The following is a 17,634-nucleotide window of genomic DNA, read 5'->3' as shown; positions in this document are numbered from 1 at the left end:
TGTACTCAGCTGTACCGTCCTCTATCTGCTGCTCGAATTATTAGGGGAAATTAATGTTTCTTCTTGTGCTTTCCAAGGCTCTGCTTTTGCTGTGAAATTTTTGAATTTTTAATAACAGTAATTAACAAACCAAAACACCTTATGTGGACCAGGCATTGCTGCACAAACCTAGCCAGAATGCAGAATACAGCAGGCTGGGACAGAGGATTTCGAGTTTGAAGTTGGTTTGAACTGCAAAGTAAGAACTTACATAATGAGCCTACATTTTTTTTAAACATTCACAATTAAAAGAGAACAAAAATTTGTATATGCAATGTTTGACTGTCAGCAGGACTAAAAATGAATTTAAAGTGAAGTGAATTACTTGAGATTGGATAGAATTGTCCCAGTGACTGTCCAGGGGCCTAAGCCTCTTTTAGCTTTTCCCTCTCCCTGTGTAATACAAGTCACAGTGGCAGAAAAGGAAGGGGGACTCTCTTGGCATGAGATCTCAGGGCTAGGGTACCACAGTGACAGACTGTTTTTCCTCTTCTGACTTGGATAATCAAGACCTAGTTGTGATAGGAAGTCATCCGATGTATCAATGCGGTTATTAAACTAGGGTTCCTATAGAAAGAAAGCAATCTTTCTTCCAAAGTGTCAGGCAACCCTAGGAAATGAAAGATGGTTGAAACTGGCAAGACCAGGAACCATATGAAAGTATCAATACTCTTTTTGTGAGCATGTGTATGCGTGTTCGCGTATATGTGCACATGGATCCACTCATGTGGAGGTCAGAGGACAACCTCTGGAATCATGCTCAGGATGTTCATCTTCTTCGAGGCATGGTCTCTCATTGAACTAAATAGTCATTGGCCAGGGGGCCCTGGGGATCCACTTGTCTCCATGCACACAGATCTAAGTGTTTTTAGATGGGTCGTCAGTGTGTGACTTGGGTCATCAAGAGCACAAGGCAAGCACTTCAGTCATCCCGAGAGCCCCATGGCACTGTTGGACCATGCCTAGGGAGGGAGCTAAACATGAGCCCCTGGATGAGCAAGTGAGCATTGGTTCAGCATCCAGATCCTGCTTGTGTTCCTCCCTAGATTGCCCTTAGTGAAGGGCTGTGACCTGGAAGCCTAACAAACCATTTCCTCCCCTAAGTTGCTTTGGGTTAGCATTTTATCAAAGGAATGGGTAAAAATTCCTTAACAACGAGGTGACTTTGAGAGCTATGGTTCTAACCAACTTAACAGCAGATTCTAAAATGAAAGACAAAACCAAAACAGACTTCAGAAGAAAGCAACCATATTATAAGCCCCAAACATGCATTCAGTAACCTTTGGCACGAAACACAAACACCACCATAGATTTTTTTTAACTTTATTAGCAATGTGGCGTTCATGTTTTCAAGTAAAAAGGGTTTTTTTTCCATTTAGAATAAAAATTAAAATATAACTCTGATATATATTTTCCTTTATGTACATGGAAACATATCTACAGAATACAATCTTACAGCAAACTGAGAGAGCACGCCCTTTGTCCTTTAAACTGAAAACGTAAAAACACTGTTTTTTTTTCTTTTATGCACCAATACACAAGATATGAACCAAATGTCAATACAAACTTTTCAAAGTGGAACATGAGAGGTAAAGGGCTCCCACCTTTAGTGACTAGGGTTCTCTCTGCTTACAGGGATGATGTTAGCTTGCATTCTGAATGACAGGTAAGATGGTCACTTTTTCTTTTGTTGAAATTAAAAAAAAAAACCCTTCCCACAGTTTTCACCATAAAGCAATTTCTTTCTTTTTTTTTTTTTTTAGCAAAAGATTGTTCTAGAACTTTCCTTCTTTAATGTTCCTTGTTGTCCTACTCAAAGCACTGCTCTGCCTCGGTTCTGTGACATGGCCTACAGCTCGCTGGTACTGAGCCTTAGTCATCAAAAGAAAACTGAACAAGGATGTGTACAGTTCAGAAAACCGAATCGTTATTCATTTCAACCACAAAGGCTTTTAAAACCGAAACCCAAGGAGAGCAGGCAGGACAGCAGTTATGATTTTTCAGTAAATTAAATGGGTCATGAATACCACAATTTTGTTCTGTCATAGCATATTTTTGGATACCTGCAAACCACCCTAGTTTTAAGAAGCGATGAGAATTAAGCAGTTTAAGAAGTTAATCTGATTAAAGAGAGTGCTTTTGAGAAAATTTGCCAACAGAAAGCTATAGCGAGCAAGTAGAAGAATCACTAGGCTGTAGGGTTCCCAGTTCAGCTCCTCCTTCCATTTTAATTATTGCACCAAAGAGACACAAGCAGTAGATGTCCCCAGAGACTTCTGGCATAAACACTACAGCTATCTCAATTTACATTTTCTCCTTCCAAATAATAGCACACTCAATCACAGCTCTCTAAAGACAGGATAGAGAGTAATTGGAGCCTAGACTCAATATCTTAACCCAAAACAGCAATGTCAAACCAACAAAGATCCCGATACTGTTCTGTACTGTTCTTTATACAGAAATGAATAGAAATGGGTGTTATATGAAATAAGTATGAAAACCCTGAGCGCTTGCAAAACTCAGAGATGAATCTCAGGAAGTGGTATTTGGTGGGAGATAGAAGACAAAGCCAATCATACAGCATGCAAAATTCTATGACATAGATTAGGAGGGACCCATCTTCCAGGGGCTGATCAAAAGGAACCGTCTGAAGATGGCAGTGAAGGTCAGAAGTGGCAGTGTGAAAGTGTGGATCATTTTAATTTATTGAGGACCAAATCAAAGCAAGCATGGGAAATGATCTTTTGAATATGATCAAATAAGGTCTAGGGACTCAAATAGCTGTAGAGCTCAAATGCTGTCTGTGAGTCAAACTCTGATCAAAGGCATCTAATTTTAAAAGTGACAGACCAGTTCTCCGTGCTCTAGATTAGAAACTGTGGTGAAGGACACCATTGTTGAATAGCAAAGATATGCAATGCCAGTATAGCCGGCTTTGATCAGTGTGTGTTTTATTTTGTGGCCAGGATCATTTTGTTACAATATGGTACAAATATACTCCAGAAAAGGGGCCGAAACAGACTCCCTACATTTTAAAGTGGGCATAAATGACCAACTGTGATTATTTAAGTTGAGGTGGCATTTCCATTTCTCAATCACATGGCACGGATTGTGTGATGTCTGCGCAGTTGGTAACAGGAGGCCATGAATGGAGTGATGCACCCAAGGTGTAGGTATGTGGAGGAAAGGACGTGGGTCCCAGAAGATAATCAGAGAGATAAGGAAATGATACCACCCAGGAAGTAATTTGGCAAGTGAATCATTAAAATATTTTTGGTGTATGTGTATAAAAATCCATTTCTTTTCTTCCCAATCATTCTCGGAAATCAACTCTGTGTTTCAGACAAAAAGCAGTGAGAGGCAAGTCTAGAGAGAAACAAAACCCACATTACAAACCGGTGGCAAAATTGCATTCCGCACGTGAGCATGCCATCCTGGATCACAGCTCTGGAGGGCGCTGGCACTTCTCTCTGAGGAAAATCATCCTCTTTGGTCATCAAAATACTCAAGTCTACTGAGGGGGGGTGTGACATGCACATTGAGAGCCACTATGATGACAGTGGTCCCTGGTTGGGCACTCTTGTTGCAAGATTACGGTCATCTCTTCCTTCCCAAAGCCAAAGGTTAGGCTGGAGGAACCAACACTGTGCAGAGAGAGACCTATGCTACACTGCAAGGCTGAGGCATGAAGAGAGTCTGGGACATTTGGTTCCACGGGAAGAAGAGTTTCTGACCAGTGGTGGACATGTCCTGACAGGCTTTTCTGTTAATGCTTTCCTGGCTCTTTCTGTGGGCTCAGCAGACCTCTAGGAAGTCCCCATGTTCTGAGGCAACACGTCCTCCTCTGCGTCATTACTGGAAATGGCATGAGAAGGCCACATTTGTTCTAAAAGCACACCATATTCTAGCAATGCCATGGCCACATCCCATTTCAGATGCAAAAGAAGTAACTTATCTGGAAAAGACCACAGTGAAGAATCAAGAAGGAGTGAGTATGGGAAAAACGCCACCCCATCTTGAAATAGATACCCTTTCCAACTGGTAGATTGAGTATTTATGGCCAAAAGCATGTGGCTGAGAAGGCAGAGGAAGGTTTAACATGTACCTTAGAAGAGAGAAATCCAAATGCAAGCCAACTCCACAGAGCCTATCAGGGGCAGCTCCATCCTTACAGTTCCACACAGGACACAGACTAACCACCAGTTGTTCCTAGGCATACCTATTCACCAAAGAATTATAGCTTGACCATAGAAAGCCAGCTTCAGGGAAGACTAAAGAGGCTCAGCCACAAATATTTTACTTTCCAATTCCATCTGCAGCCATGGCCCAGTGTTGAGAATGGGTAACTAACATAGGCAAGAGGCGTTTTCAAAGCCTGAGGGACCACCATGCCTTAAAATGCTGCCAAAACACAAGCTTGTCATACATGCTCTGGGATGGTTGTGATTCTAGTCAAAGAAAGAAGATGAATGTAATTATGGAAAACTATGGAAAACCACAAGTAAACCAGTAAGGCCCAGATAGGTGGGAAGTTAAGCTTCCAAAGTGAGGCACAAGTGAACAGAGCGAAAGTTTTGGTCTCCTTGCCTGGATTTCAAAAGATGTGGAGGTGTCCTCCATGCTCTAATGTACCTCAGCCCCTTTGGCTTTGCAGGCACAGGTTGAACTGCTCATAGGAAAACATAGATGTGTGCTGAGTATCAGGCAAACTTACAATCACTGATTAGTCTACAAATGACTTAGCCTAATTTCACAAGCAACCCCCAAGAAAGTGAAAGGCAGAAACTGGACGGTTACATTCTGTGGCCACATTCCTTTTCTCATTTTGGTCTACGTAGCCTCCTCTATAACAGGAGCAGGGAGAAGGTACCAGTGCCTCACTACTAAATGTCCTAATTTTCCCCTCCATGGGAACTTGGATCCAGGGTGGTGGCAAGTTACCCAAGGACATGAAGTTGGCCATTAGCCAATGGATGGAAATCAGCTAGATCCAGATCCGGTATTTGCTCTGCTATCATATGCTACGGAATACTGCTCCCTTGTGCTTGCTTTCCATGTGGCAAGCCAGGCACTAGCAGAAGAGAGGCTCAGAGGGATCTGCTTGCAGCGACCATCTGTGTTACCATTCTAAGCGGATACAGCTAGTTCACAAACAAAAAAACAAAACAAAACAAAACAAAACAAAAAACAAACAAAAAACGACTTCCCCAAAATCACTTCCTATACATGCCCTCTGAAAGCTTTTCTTCAATACGGAATTTGATACTTCCCTAAAGCAGCGTCCTGTCCTCCTGACCAGTCACAGTGATCTTAGAACATTGAAGCTATGGCTCTGCAGGAGACTACAGAGGGTGCTTGCTATTGCAAATGTCCCAGGCTTTGCTTACCCAGTAGCTATCTCGTGGTAAGCCGCCATACTTGTGAAAAGGCACCTCTGACAGAAGACAGTGCTGAACAGAGCCCAGAGTTGTGTGGGAGAATGGAGCTTACGTGAGATCAAATGGGATAGGAGGTGACTCTAAATCACAATTGCTTGCACGTGTGTGGCAGACAGAGCTGTATGAGAGCTGGAGTCTGAGTCAGGCAAAAGCGGGTAGCAAGATGGACAGGTATTCTTCTCAGATACACTAAGTTTATCTTAGTTTCCGAAGAACCTAGACCTACCTTAGTGTAAGGAAACCTGGCTTCCAAAAAAACTGCCTGGTTTGAATTGGGGGGAGGGGGAAGGAAACTCAGAGGTCCTGAGCCAGGGAAGGTCTCAGAACTTTCACAATACTATCAGAGCTGCTGGTGCTCCTTCCGTGTGCTTTAAAAATATAGGACTATCAAATAGGCTGGTGCAAAAAGGAGGTCCTGGGCTTCTGGCTTTTTGAAGATTACCAATGACTGTGCCATTTCACGAAGCCCAGGGAATAAGGTCTCAGTCCTGGAAACCTTTACAACAAACACAGCATTATCAGAATCAGGCGACACCTGCCAAGAAGGGCGAGTTAGCTGGCGTACTGGGCATAGAAAGCCACCTTCACTCTCTCGATCTGATGGCATAACTTGATAGCGGGTCCCAGTTTCAGCTCCATGCACTCCTGCACTGTCGGGAGAGTCAGCAGGAGGAGTGCCTGGCCGTCGATGTCCTGCCAGAAGAGAAAGGCACGTTAGAGACAAAGCAGAATATACTCGGAAGATGTGCTTGTCTTGTAAAGCTTTGTCCTGGAGTTAAATATTTAAAAAAAAAAAACTCTTCTTTCTGCTTTTAAACTTGGGAGCATATTATCAAAGGTAACAATTAGCTTGATGAGTACTGAATGCCTGTTTTAATAAAATTGTGTGTGTGTGTGTGTGTGTGTGTGTGTGTGTGTGTGTGTGTGTGTAGGGACATCTATCCAGGTCAGAGGAAATCCTTGGGTGTTGGTCCTCAGCCCCTACCTTGTTTGAGGCAGGTTATCTCTGGCAGGCTAGCTGGCTTGGAATTCTGTCTCTGCTTCTTTTCCCCTCTAAGGAGTGTGCACAGATTACAGATACGTGTACACTATTGTCCCTGATTTTTTTATTGGTTCTCGGGATACAAACTTGGGTCATTGGTTGGCACAGCTTCACCCACTGAGCTCCTGCCCCAATAATATATTAACACACACACACACACACACACACACACACACACACACACACATATATATATATATATATATATATATATATATATATATATATGTATATGTATATTGCTAAGAACATTTTAGTGCCTCTGAAACTCCTGCAAGTCTTCTGGTGGATGCAGGCAATGGAACAGTTGGTATGTTCCAGAAGTGGTTTTCCAGGCTTAGTATCTTGTTCTGGGACAGCAAGTTCTTAGTTCCAAGTCAGGTCCTTCTATACTAATCTGAACACCAGAAAAGATATGGACACTAAAAAATATTAACTCTTACTGCTTTGTACAGTCCTGACATTTTATCACCAGGATAGGTAATGAGGCACCAAAGAGAGAGATGTCAACTACATACTCTGATTTTTCCAGAGGAAAACACATGTTCACATTCACATGTGTGTGTGTACAGACAGACAGACATGTAGACAAACACACAGACAGACACACTATGAAGTAAGAGCTATACTTACCTTGCTCCAGTTTCTCCATTGCTACATAGTGATAAAAATGTCCAGTACATACTACCACTGACACATGTGTCATGGCCTAAACCATTGTGACATCATACTTTATTCAAACAGAATCCAAGTCAGTGTCATATGCCAATCAGACACTCCTAAAAAAAAACCCATCTTTTACAATAAATAGAAGCTACCTTCCAAAACTATTAAGACCTAAAGAATCTGCCAGATGTACAAGAAATATCATGTAGATATATAAAAAGTGTGAAAAAAAATCAAGGGTTACACGGTGCCTTCAGAGGAACCCACTAGCAAGCAACAGACCCCTAAAGAAATGAACAAAATGCCTGCATTCAGAAGAAGGGCTCCATGGAAGCTAAGTGAGATATCAGAGAAGAGACAGGCAGTTCAATGAAACAAGAAGACCACCTCCAAGTAGGAATGATGAGTTTAGCCAAGTGTTCAAGATTGGGATAAGGAAACAAAGCAAAACCAAGGAGCCCAAGAATTGAATAAAGCAGCCACAGATGTGCTCGGAAGCCTCACCAAGCAGACAGCTAGAGCTCCCAAGCTGGAGAGAGCTCTCCTGAGATAACAATTCCAACAGAAAAGGGAATAAGGGAAAGGTAAGCAGCCAAGCAAGCAATAAGAGATCCCACAAAATAAACGAATATTCAAGAGAGTGTCTTAGAAAAGGGAGGTGGGACCCAGAAAACCTAAATGATGAGATAACAGCAATAAACAACTGAGATCTTAAGAAAAACATGGATCATCGGGTCTGGGAGGCTCAGAAGACTGCACAAAGACTTAGTAGAGTGAGGCGACCCAAGAGAAAGACAGAATTCCAAAAGAGTAATAGGAAGGTGCCAAGTTACGTGTTAGGGGATTCTTGTGAAATAACAGCAGACATCTCCACAGGCAGGAGGGAATGCCACATTCACAATCCGAAAAGCATGAGCACAAGGCCAGCCAGAACTCTACAGCAAGACCTAATCTTAAAAAAAATAACAAAATACAACCAACAACTTAAAGACACCTTCCAAAAGCAACACATCATTAGATCTCCAAAAGCTGCCCAAGGACTCCTACACCTCGAAGCAAGTGCCCATCATGAAAACACACTCATCCCTGTGCCCACACACAATCCTCAAAGTGTTGCACTTGGGTTCAGGACTGGTTTCTCCCTGTTCTACTTCACCCTGCTGTATCTATACAACAGGTGCCGTATCCTGATGATATCCATTAAGTGACTGTTAAAATCTGCTATAGGAAGAAGGGCTCAAAACAGCATTCCAGAGGTCTGTGTATTCTGTTAGTCCGTGTCTCCATCACCTCACTTCCTATAGCAGGCTGGTTTGTTCCTGTGGATGCCTTTTGATTGTGTGGCTGAACTTAGCTGTACTCTGCTCTTGCTATTTCCCAATGCAGGCTTCCTATTCCAGTGGGAATAATTGAGAATAACAGAGATCAGAGGCTCAAATTGGTGCTAAGAGTCAGTGGTGACCTGAACTCAGCATGGCAGAATTTCAGTGACATGAAATTTTACACCCCAGACTCTCATGAACCACAAGGACTTAATAGCTATTCACCATTGCCTAGGTATGCACTGTAAAATCACGTCAACATATTTCACATAGAAGTCTTCCTATCTTAAAGAAATCATCTATTTTCTAAAGGTATAATAGCACAAATACCTCAGTATGTAAAGAGTGCAGCTGTGAGAAGGTCAGTATTAAGAGAACTATCATTTATCATCTGAAGACTGCCAGCAAGAGCAAGGAGCTTATTATCCGATCAGGCCCATAGCCACAACATTCCCTGATAAGTACAGTAACAGGAAAAAGTAGACACTCACACTCTCTGTAAAATAGCACCGTGAATGTGGCTTATTACTTTTGAATTATAAAAGAGCACTGACTGTACTAATGGAATAAGCCATGTCTCAATAAAGACACATACGACCTCATCAAACCTCAAAAATGAGTTGGTCATTCTTCTATGCAGCCATAAAGAGAATGAATGAAACTTCCAGTGTGTTTCCACATTGCATACCGACCTCTCCTTTTCCCATATTTTGTTCTACCATGTCACTCGTCTCTTCTGAGACCACTATTTAGAAGGATGACAGTAACTTGAGAAACGGGAAGTGCTAAGGAGCAGATCATGTTCATGAAGCCCACAGGGGCGCTCACAGATTTTGAAGACGGTATCAACAGCGTAAGAGATGTTGATAGCTGTTGTTTCCCTGGCTCTACCTTCAGCACTTCAAATAACAACATTAGCAACAACAAAAACCAAATGCCTTTCATGTAAACAATAGATCCAGATTACCGAAGATGTGAGAAACTTACCCTTCGTTTAAGTCTTTTCCAAAAGTCTTTTTTTAACTATAGGAATATCTGCTGAGTTTAAATGTAAACTTTATGAGGTTTTAAGACCACCAACTCCTTCCTAATAGCCAAAGTGGCCCTACTGGGTGGTTTAAACCACTCCCAAAAACATACCAATTTCTACACTGCTAGAATGTGGCTCATTCAAAAAAATCTATTCCTTCAACATCAACCATTTGCCACTTGAAATAAATGTACTGGACAAGCACCCTTCTACACATGCAGGCAGAACCACGAAGACCAGATCCTCAGCTCACTCAGAGGACAGCACCATGACAGAGACCTTACAGCATGCACTTGACTGACCTGCGTGCAGCGTTCAGCACACAAACATCCTATGAATGGACAGATGTTCAACACAGGTATGAAATAATAAAGTTCGTTCTCAAGATTAAGTTATAAGAATGGCTCCAGTGCTTTCCAGATTTGCTTTAAACTGTAGCGTCATAACTGCCAGTGACTACGCCACCCTTTCCCTTTGGTCTGGGCATGTCCTAACTGTGTCTGTGTACTCTGCCTCAACTCAACCCCAAGTTTGAAGAGGGAGTCTGTTCAGGCTGTTGTTGGAAGGGGAGGACAGTAGACACTGCCTGCTCTGACTTTCAAGCTGAGCAGCCTGGAACAGAAGCAGAGAGAGAACATATCTTGGAAGCTCTTGCTCAAAAGCCTCTCACTGATTAACTATTTGAGACGGACAGACAGACTCTCGGTAGAATGAAAAAAGCAGATAGAGGTGCGACTTTGAATGAAAATGTTCTCCCTGATGACTTGACCAGGCTCCTGTGGAGAGTTCCACGCCATCCTCAGATGGCCCTGGACATGGTTTACAAACCCAAAATTCCTGATTTGGGGAAAGGGACTGATAGACAGGGCGGGGAGTTGATGGAGAGAGAAGATGAGTGGGAAAATCACAGTGTATTGTATACATGCATGGAAGTGCCTAGTAACAAAATTAATAAAAAGGAGAGATGAATCAGAACCGATTTGATTTAGGGGCCCTCAACACCTTTACTAAAGCAGATGAATGTCCTTGACATATTAAGTTAGCAATTAACTACAGAAATTAGAACATTATATAGAGAGTGGCAGAAATAATGAGCAGATTCTATCTGCCTGATACACTCCACTAATCTTGTTTTGCTTTTAAAATCTTTTTAGTCTACTAAAGCACATGGGTAATAGAACTAACAAACCTTAGTGGTAGTTGTGTGTGTAGAATTCGTTCAGCAAACAGTGAGGGGGATAATGAGCTAAGTACTTGGCACCTATGTGCACATTCTTCAAATTGTGTATGTCCAACCCATTCTAGCCTTTGGCTGTGAGGGTTTTAAAAGAAAACTTGGTGTGGGGATGGATCACTGACAAAGTGCTTCCTACACACACACACATGAGGACCAGAGTTCAGACTCACAGCATCCGTGTGAAAGCTAGATGCAGGGATGCATGCCTGTCATCTCAGAACGGGGAAGGAATAGATGGTGAGAGCTCTGGAGTGCGCTAGCCAATAGATCTAGGACAATCACATACTAGATAAAATTAAACAAAACCTTAGTTGCAGTTGTGTAGAATGAAATAGTAGAATAAAATGAAAAGTAAAAAATTAATAATAAAATCACAAAATAAATAAATAAAAGTCATTAGGCAAGGAAACGATTCAGAAACTGATTCTATAATGACCTTACATAGAAGATTCTAGGCAGTCAGTCCAATGCTCAAAGAAATACTAAGCTCTTTACATCCTCTCTGAGCCAGAACAGGATTCCACAGCCTGCTGTACAACATGGTGGTAAAGGCCGCCCTGGGGTCACAGCGTTAAGGAGAACAGTAGAGCTAACAGACACCATGCAGACTGGAGGAGACTATTTAAAACTTTTGTCAAGGGCCTTGAAATGGCAATCTCTGACCTTTTCAGATCAGGTGCCCTTCTGTCCTGGCCCCAGCACCTGGCCAATCATACTGTGCCTAGACTTCTCCCAAAGAGTGGAACAAATTTGAAAGATCAGTGGCCCCTCTCCTGCTCCCTCAGCAGCAGGGGACGGAAGCCCCAAGTTTCAGCTCTGAGTTCTTTGGTTAGAAAGCGAGCATACTATCTGGTAAATGTCGAGGTTAGCGACCTGGAAAAAAGCAGATAAAGGCTCGACTTTGAAACCCTCTAGGAGCTATTGGTTTACCTGTGTTCCACGGAGGCAGCCTTTGAACATCTGACTTTGAGAGCCTCTGTACAAGATGTGCCGAGGGAAAGGGCTAAGGCCAAACAATCTAATTAGAAATCCTTCACCCTCCTCTTTATCTGGGAAAAATCCACCCAAATATTCTCCTGATATCTAGAGATGGAATGTACTTAAAATGAAGTCTTTCCATATTAGAGCCATGTGAGGGCCCACAATTTCTACTTCTGCATGCCCCCAGTTTATTTCCCATTCCTAAATGTTAGGCAGTATGATTCCTGCGTGTCATGGTTTTGACAAGACCATGCTACTCAGAATAAGACCAGGCCTCCAATCCCCCTGCTGCCTGCTAAGTGTAGCTAGGTTTGAACCATCCAGCCATCCACTCGTGTGCAAAGACTAACCCTGGGCTAACTAACCCTGATGTTAGACTCACTCCTGATGTAGATTCATTCAAGGCTTGTTGCCATTCATAGTGGGGTAGGAAATAGAAATGGGTAAATAGGAAAAAGCTGGACAAAAGGGGACACAGAGATGACTTTGTGCATTCCCCTGTACCACAAATCTCTTCTTCTCATGGGCGATGTAGGTTACACACCAAATTCACAGTTGATGGAGTGTTTATCATTATGCTCCAATATGACTCATAAGTGTTGGCAGACCAGTTGTGATATTAGACTGAATCACTAACAGACTACTAATTTTAAGGAGACGGACTCAGGTAAAATATACCACGTGAAAATAAGCAGACTCACCACATCTGCAGAACACTCTGAAGGAATAAACTATGTCCTGATAGACAAGGGAGGATGCTACAGTGAGGACATGGGAATTTCATACGTACATGGCTGGAGTTCATAAGGATTTGGCAGTTCGATAATGGGAGAGCCTAGGATGTAAGGGCATGCATGTAAAGGGTCCTCCTCGATGCTAATGTTTGACGAGCTTTAGGGTAGCGACCTGATCCTGAGGACCATGACCTGACCTCGATGGATGCAGTGGAAGTACATCACCAAGGGCTTGCCTTGAAACCTTGTTCCAGCACCTCCTCATCTTTGTTTGCTTTCTGGTCATTGGGAAGTATGCAGTTCATGCTTCGCCATGGCACACCACAAAGGCCCAGCTGCAGGAGATCAGACATAGCAGACCCAAACAACCATGGACTGAAAGAAGCTAAACTACAGCTCCTGTCCTTGCAAGAAGGATGCAAACGGAAAAATACGTAGGTCAAGGGAAATGAAGAAGAGGAAAGCCCTCGAAGAGAACTAAAGCTGCCAATGATCCTGGAACGTTCTCATAAAATAAGTGACTCGTTCAGGCAGCCTACTTCTCTTGTGAGCACTCTGATTGGCAATGGGCGAGCATGTAGTCTCTGCTGTTCAGGGACATGTGTTCAAAAACCACATGACAGATGTGTGGACTCTCACTGTGGAATGTTCAGAACTGCAGCACAAAATTACAGAGAGTAGATTTTACTAAGAAGCTGCCACAGCATTTTGGAAATAAAAGGTATGCATGCTGGCAATGGGGAGGGTGTGACGTCTGCAATTGTTCCCAGTAATCAGAACCATCTTGGAAACCCTAAGGTCCCTAGGCAAGAACACGCGAGGCTATGATCAGTCTCTAAACTGTGATCTCCTGTCGAGGCCAGGGAAAAATCTGAAGGCACCTAGTTCATCTGACAGCTTAGCAAACGCTTTCTGGAGGCCTCACCCAATCAGAGCACTGCCATTTGGATAGAAAAAAAAAGTTAGTAAAAATAAGTCATTAATGGACAAGAAAGGACTCAAGTGTCCACACGCGTTAGCATACCAGCAGGCAACACTTTTCAAAAAGAAAAAAAAAAAAAAAGAGTTGAAAATCCCTAATGTGAAATGCAAAATTAATTGGGAACAAGACTGATCCACGAAAAGCCCACCTAACGTCTAAATCAAGGACAAAGCTTTTAGCTGGTGTCAGAGGAGGTGGGTGGACGAGGCTGTTGCCTACTCTGAATCTATGGTGGAATGTGCCAGCAATTTCATTTCCTTGAAACAATCTGAGGTATTGTTGGAAACTGGGCTTAGCAGAGAGATAAAAGAGGAATCTAAAAGCAGTGTTTTAGCTACCCAGCCCACAAGCCAGCGCCTCACTGAGATTTTGCACAACTCTGAACACAGTGTCAACACAAAAGCCTGGGAACCATTTGTGCTATATTTGTCAGCTTCCAACTAACTTAGAACCTATAAGTCAAAACAAACAAACAAACAAACAAACAAAAACAAAACACAAAACACAAAACACAAAACAAAACCCTATTCTTTATTCTGGCTCAGAGCAGGATAATGTTTCTAAAGGGAAATGGAACATTTGGGTCTAAACCAAAATAAAACTTAAGATTTATATAGAATGACACATTTCATTGTCATGTTTTGGACATTATAAGGTATGTACAGCAGGTATTAGATCTGTATATGTTGGTATATGTTGAACGTATATATGGACCAACATATACATGGTGGCATATTTAAACCTATATTGTCAGAACTTGTCCTGTCCTTGAATACGACAGGTGTTTCCTTGTTTTGTTTGTTTGTTTGTTTGTTTGTTTTGGTATTACTATGTCTAAGTATCAGCTGGGAAACCAATGCCTCAGACAGCACTTTACATGACTTCCTAACTATTGCTCTGAAATAGTTTGTATTGTTTCTAAGATGGAGATGTCTTGTTCTGTAATAGTTTGTATTGTTTGTTTCTAAGATGGAGATGAAATTTTATCAGTAAGCCATGTATCAGCTAAGCTACAGCACTGCTGACCATTTCCTGTCTTGTCTGTGTGCTGTAATGAAAAGACAGATCATTGCCCTCGTTCTTTAGGTCAGAAAGCACGTCTCCCTGTCTGCCGCTCTGTCTGTACCCAGAGAAGAAGAGCAGTGAACGGCAGAAATCCAAGAGCCAGGCCTCCTGTCTGGCTCCTGATCATGCCTCCATATGACCTCCTGTGGAGTCTGTAGAAGTTTCCAGAGCAAATGAGATTAATCACTTCACTTTGAGGATATCAGGGCAGCAGAGATAGGATACCAAGAACTACACTCATGGGAGCAGGAGGTGGAGTCCTGGGATGCTCTTTAATTTGCCTCTTACAACATTTCACAACATTGACTTGGACTGAAAGAAAATTCTCTATATCAATGGGAAATCAGATTTTTTCCTCTGCCATACTGTTTAAAATTTTATCTTCTCAAATTATCAGCTTATTAAATGTAAAAACAGACTAGGTAGGTATATCTTTAATCAACTATATAGAAAATAGTATATAGAAAAATATTAGGTCTTAAAAGACAGATATTTACTCTGTAAAGTTTTGCTGGTTAGCAACCCTCCAGCCCAGTATAAGAACATTGGCTGAGTCAGATGTGGTAAGAAGACAGAGGGCAAGTTCCATCAAGTCTCTGCTTCAAGTTCCTGCTTCTAGGTCCCTATCTTGAGCTCCTTCCCTGACAACCCTTCGTTCGAGATTATGAGGTATAAGAGGAAATCAATTCTTTCCTCTCCAGGTTGAGAGCATCTTATCACAGCAACAGCACAACAGAAACTGGTACCAGGAAGTGGGCTATGGCTGTGAACAAGGGTGGAGCCTAGATGATCACTCTTCTGCCAGTGACAGGAACCTCTCTGTGAGAAACCCTCATGTCAGGCACACCATACCTGCTCAGCAGCGTGGTCGAACCCGCTTACAGGTATCAACTGCGGTATGCAGCCGAAGGGCATATGAGACTTAATCCCTCTGTGGTAAGTCCTGAGGAAGCCAGATAACATAGGCAATGCCTTTAAGAGTCTTAGGGCTGGGAAGACAGTACAGTCAGTAGAGTAGTTTCCTTATAAGGACTTGGTCCTCAGCACTCACTTTAAAAAGCTGAATGTGCCTGGAATCCCAACACTTGGGAGGCAGGACTAAGTCTAGTCAGTCCAAGGGAGTTCCAAGCCAGAGAGTGAACCTGTCTCATAAAGGTGATATCGCTTGAGGAAGGATACCCTACACTGTCCCCTGGGCCTCAAATGCACATGTATGCCTATGTGCACACAGGCATGCATGTAACTGCACACATAACACACATAACTGCACGTGCGCTCGGGAGCACACAGACACACACACACACACAAGTACACTTATGCATGGACATACGAACACAGAGACAAGACCTGGAGTCCAGAAAATACACGGATGACCCAGAAAACCAGGGTACCTGCTCCTGGAAGATCCTGGCCAAAGGTGCACAGTCAGTCAGCTTAATGAATCGTACCACATCCGTCACCGACCACTCCAGGGGATTGCTCTCAAGTATCAGTTTCTCCTCATCCGATTGGCTCGAATCCTGCAGGGACGAGGGCAGGGCACTGTCATTGCACACTGCAGGGCCAGCTGCATCCTCTTAATAACCTCTGTGCCTCCACACTGCCAGAGTAGAACTCCTAGCTCTCTTGGTCTCTCACGGGGCACACAGGCAGAACTCGGTCTCTACAGAGTTTCTTAGCAACCTGCCTCTGGTAACTTCTACACCTGCAATGACCTGGGTATCTTCAAAAGTTCAAAAGCGTTAAGAACAGAAGGTACAGCAGGGCTGGGGACTCGGTCGGCAAAATGCTTGCCATTCAAGTCTAAGGACCTGAGTTTGATCACCAGATCACACATTGAGAAAAAAAAAGTGGTGGGATTGGGGAAGTAGAGGCAGGAGGATTCTGGGAACTGCTACCCAGAGAGACTAACTCACTACTAAGCAAGCTCCAGGCATGAGGTTGCCTTCCTCAAAATATTTTTTATAAAAAAAAAAGAAGAAAGAAAAGAGTGGAAGGCTCCTATTGCATCTGAGCTAGATCCCTGGCTTCTACGCACAACTAGGAACATGTCCCTGCCCTACTCCATGTCATAATGACCATCAATCCTGAACCCCTAGTTGTGAAAACCTAAGGCCTAGTTTCTGACGAGGCATCTCTGTTTAAAATGTGAACAGATAGTAAGGTGCAAAGCTGCTTGCAGGCAGACAGCGCGCTGTCACTGCCACTGACTTTTGTGATAATGGCACCAAGGTCTTTTGCAGCAGTTCACCTATCACCTGGCGGTTACAGTAGTGCCAAGCACGCTGATTTAAAATGTTATGATATGAGAGAGGTGTCCCATAAAGGAGAGAGTGATGCAAAATTCAAGTCTAGAAATGGGACATGTAGAGATGGAATTTGGAGGCCCAGAACTGGAGATTGGGCCGTCTCCTCCACCTGACCTGAAGCTCTGGAAGATTAAAGACACCCAGAAATGAAGATATTATTCCAACCCGGGGAACTCCTGTCTGATGTTTTCTGGATCTATAACAAAAGGTAAAACCATTCTTTTTTGTCCTTGGATTTGGGAATTTTGACAGAGCATCTCTGGTCATTTCTGATATTTTAAAGAGGTTTTCCGGGACCACAGCCTTAACTCTAGTCCATGTTCTTAAAGATGAGCCATGCACCGTCTGCTCTCTGAACTCACCTCTGGTTTCACAATTCTAACAAGTGGACCCTTGACTCTGTTATTAGAAGAAGCAGTAGTTGGCACTGTGCGGACCCTCCGTGCCCTTTCCACTGGAGGTCGCTTCAAAGCCTCGGAATTTCTCCTCAGGGTTACAGCCCTTCGTGGCCGGGCAAAGGGCACCTGTGCTGCTGAGGTGTCTGTCTGGTAAGCCGGACCATGGTACCCAGTTTTCTTCCTTGCAGTGTCCAGAGTTTCTCGCTTCTCCTGTTCAGTTTTCTGAGAGGCAAAGGGACGTGCTTAGTGGGGGTGGGCCGAAAGGGCCTGAGTGACACAGTGTGACCCTCACCAACAGCCACACTGCCAGACCCTGAGGCCATGTCCCTTCCTTCCCAAAACAAAGCCCCTGGCAAGGTTTGTCCACTGAGGCCCCCAAAGAGAGCCCATG

General features: G+C 43.2%; 1 protein-coding gene across 12 annotated transcripts in view; it reads right to left on the bottom strand.

Annotated features, from left to right (window-relative positions):
- Positions 1-1,346: 1,346 nt before the first annotated feature.
- Positions 1,347-17,634, bottom strand: part of Sfmbt2 (Scm-like with four mbt domains 2) — a 224,814-nt gene continuing 208,526 nt past the window's right edge. For 7 of the 12 annotated variants that reach the window (XM_006497490.4, XM_006497494.4, XM_006497492.4 and 4 more), the window contains 3 exons: positions 17,208-17,465; positions 15,928-16,056; positions 1,837-6,170 (listed from right to left, as the gene is read on the bottom strand). In XM_006497490.4, coding sequence (XP_006497553.1) covers positions 6,030-6,170; positions 15,928-16,056; positions 17,208-17,465 — 528 coding nt within the window. In that variant the 3' untranslated portion in view covers positions 1,837-6,029. Of the gene's footprint in view, positions 6,171-15,927; positions 16,057-17,207; positions 17,466-17,634 lie in introns of all 12 variants that reach the window. The other 5 variants (XM_006497491.4, XM_006497498.4, NM_001198808.1 and 2 more) reach the window with 1 other exon arrangement.

This window comes from Mus musculus, chromosome 2 (genome assembly GCF_000001635.26).
Source record: "Mus musculus strain C57BL/6J chromosome 2, GRCm38.p6 C57BL/6J".
Classification (NCBI taxonomy): domain Eukaryota; kingdom Metazoa; phylum Chordata; class Mammalia; order Rodentia; family Muridae; genus Mus; species Mus musculus.
This window is presented reverse-complemented; position numbering and strand designations above follow the sequence as displayed.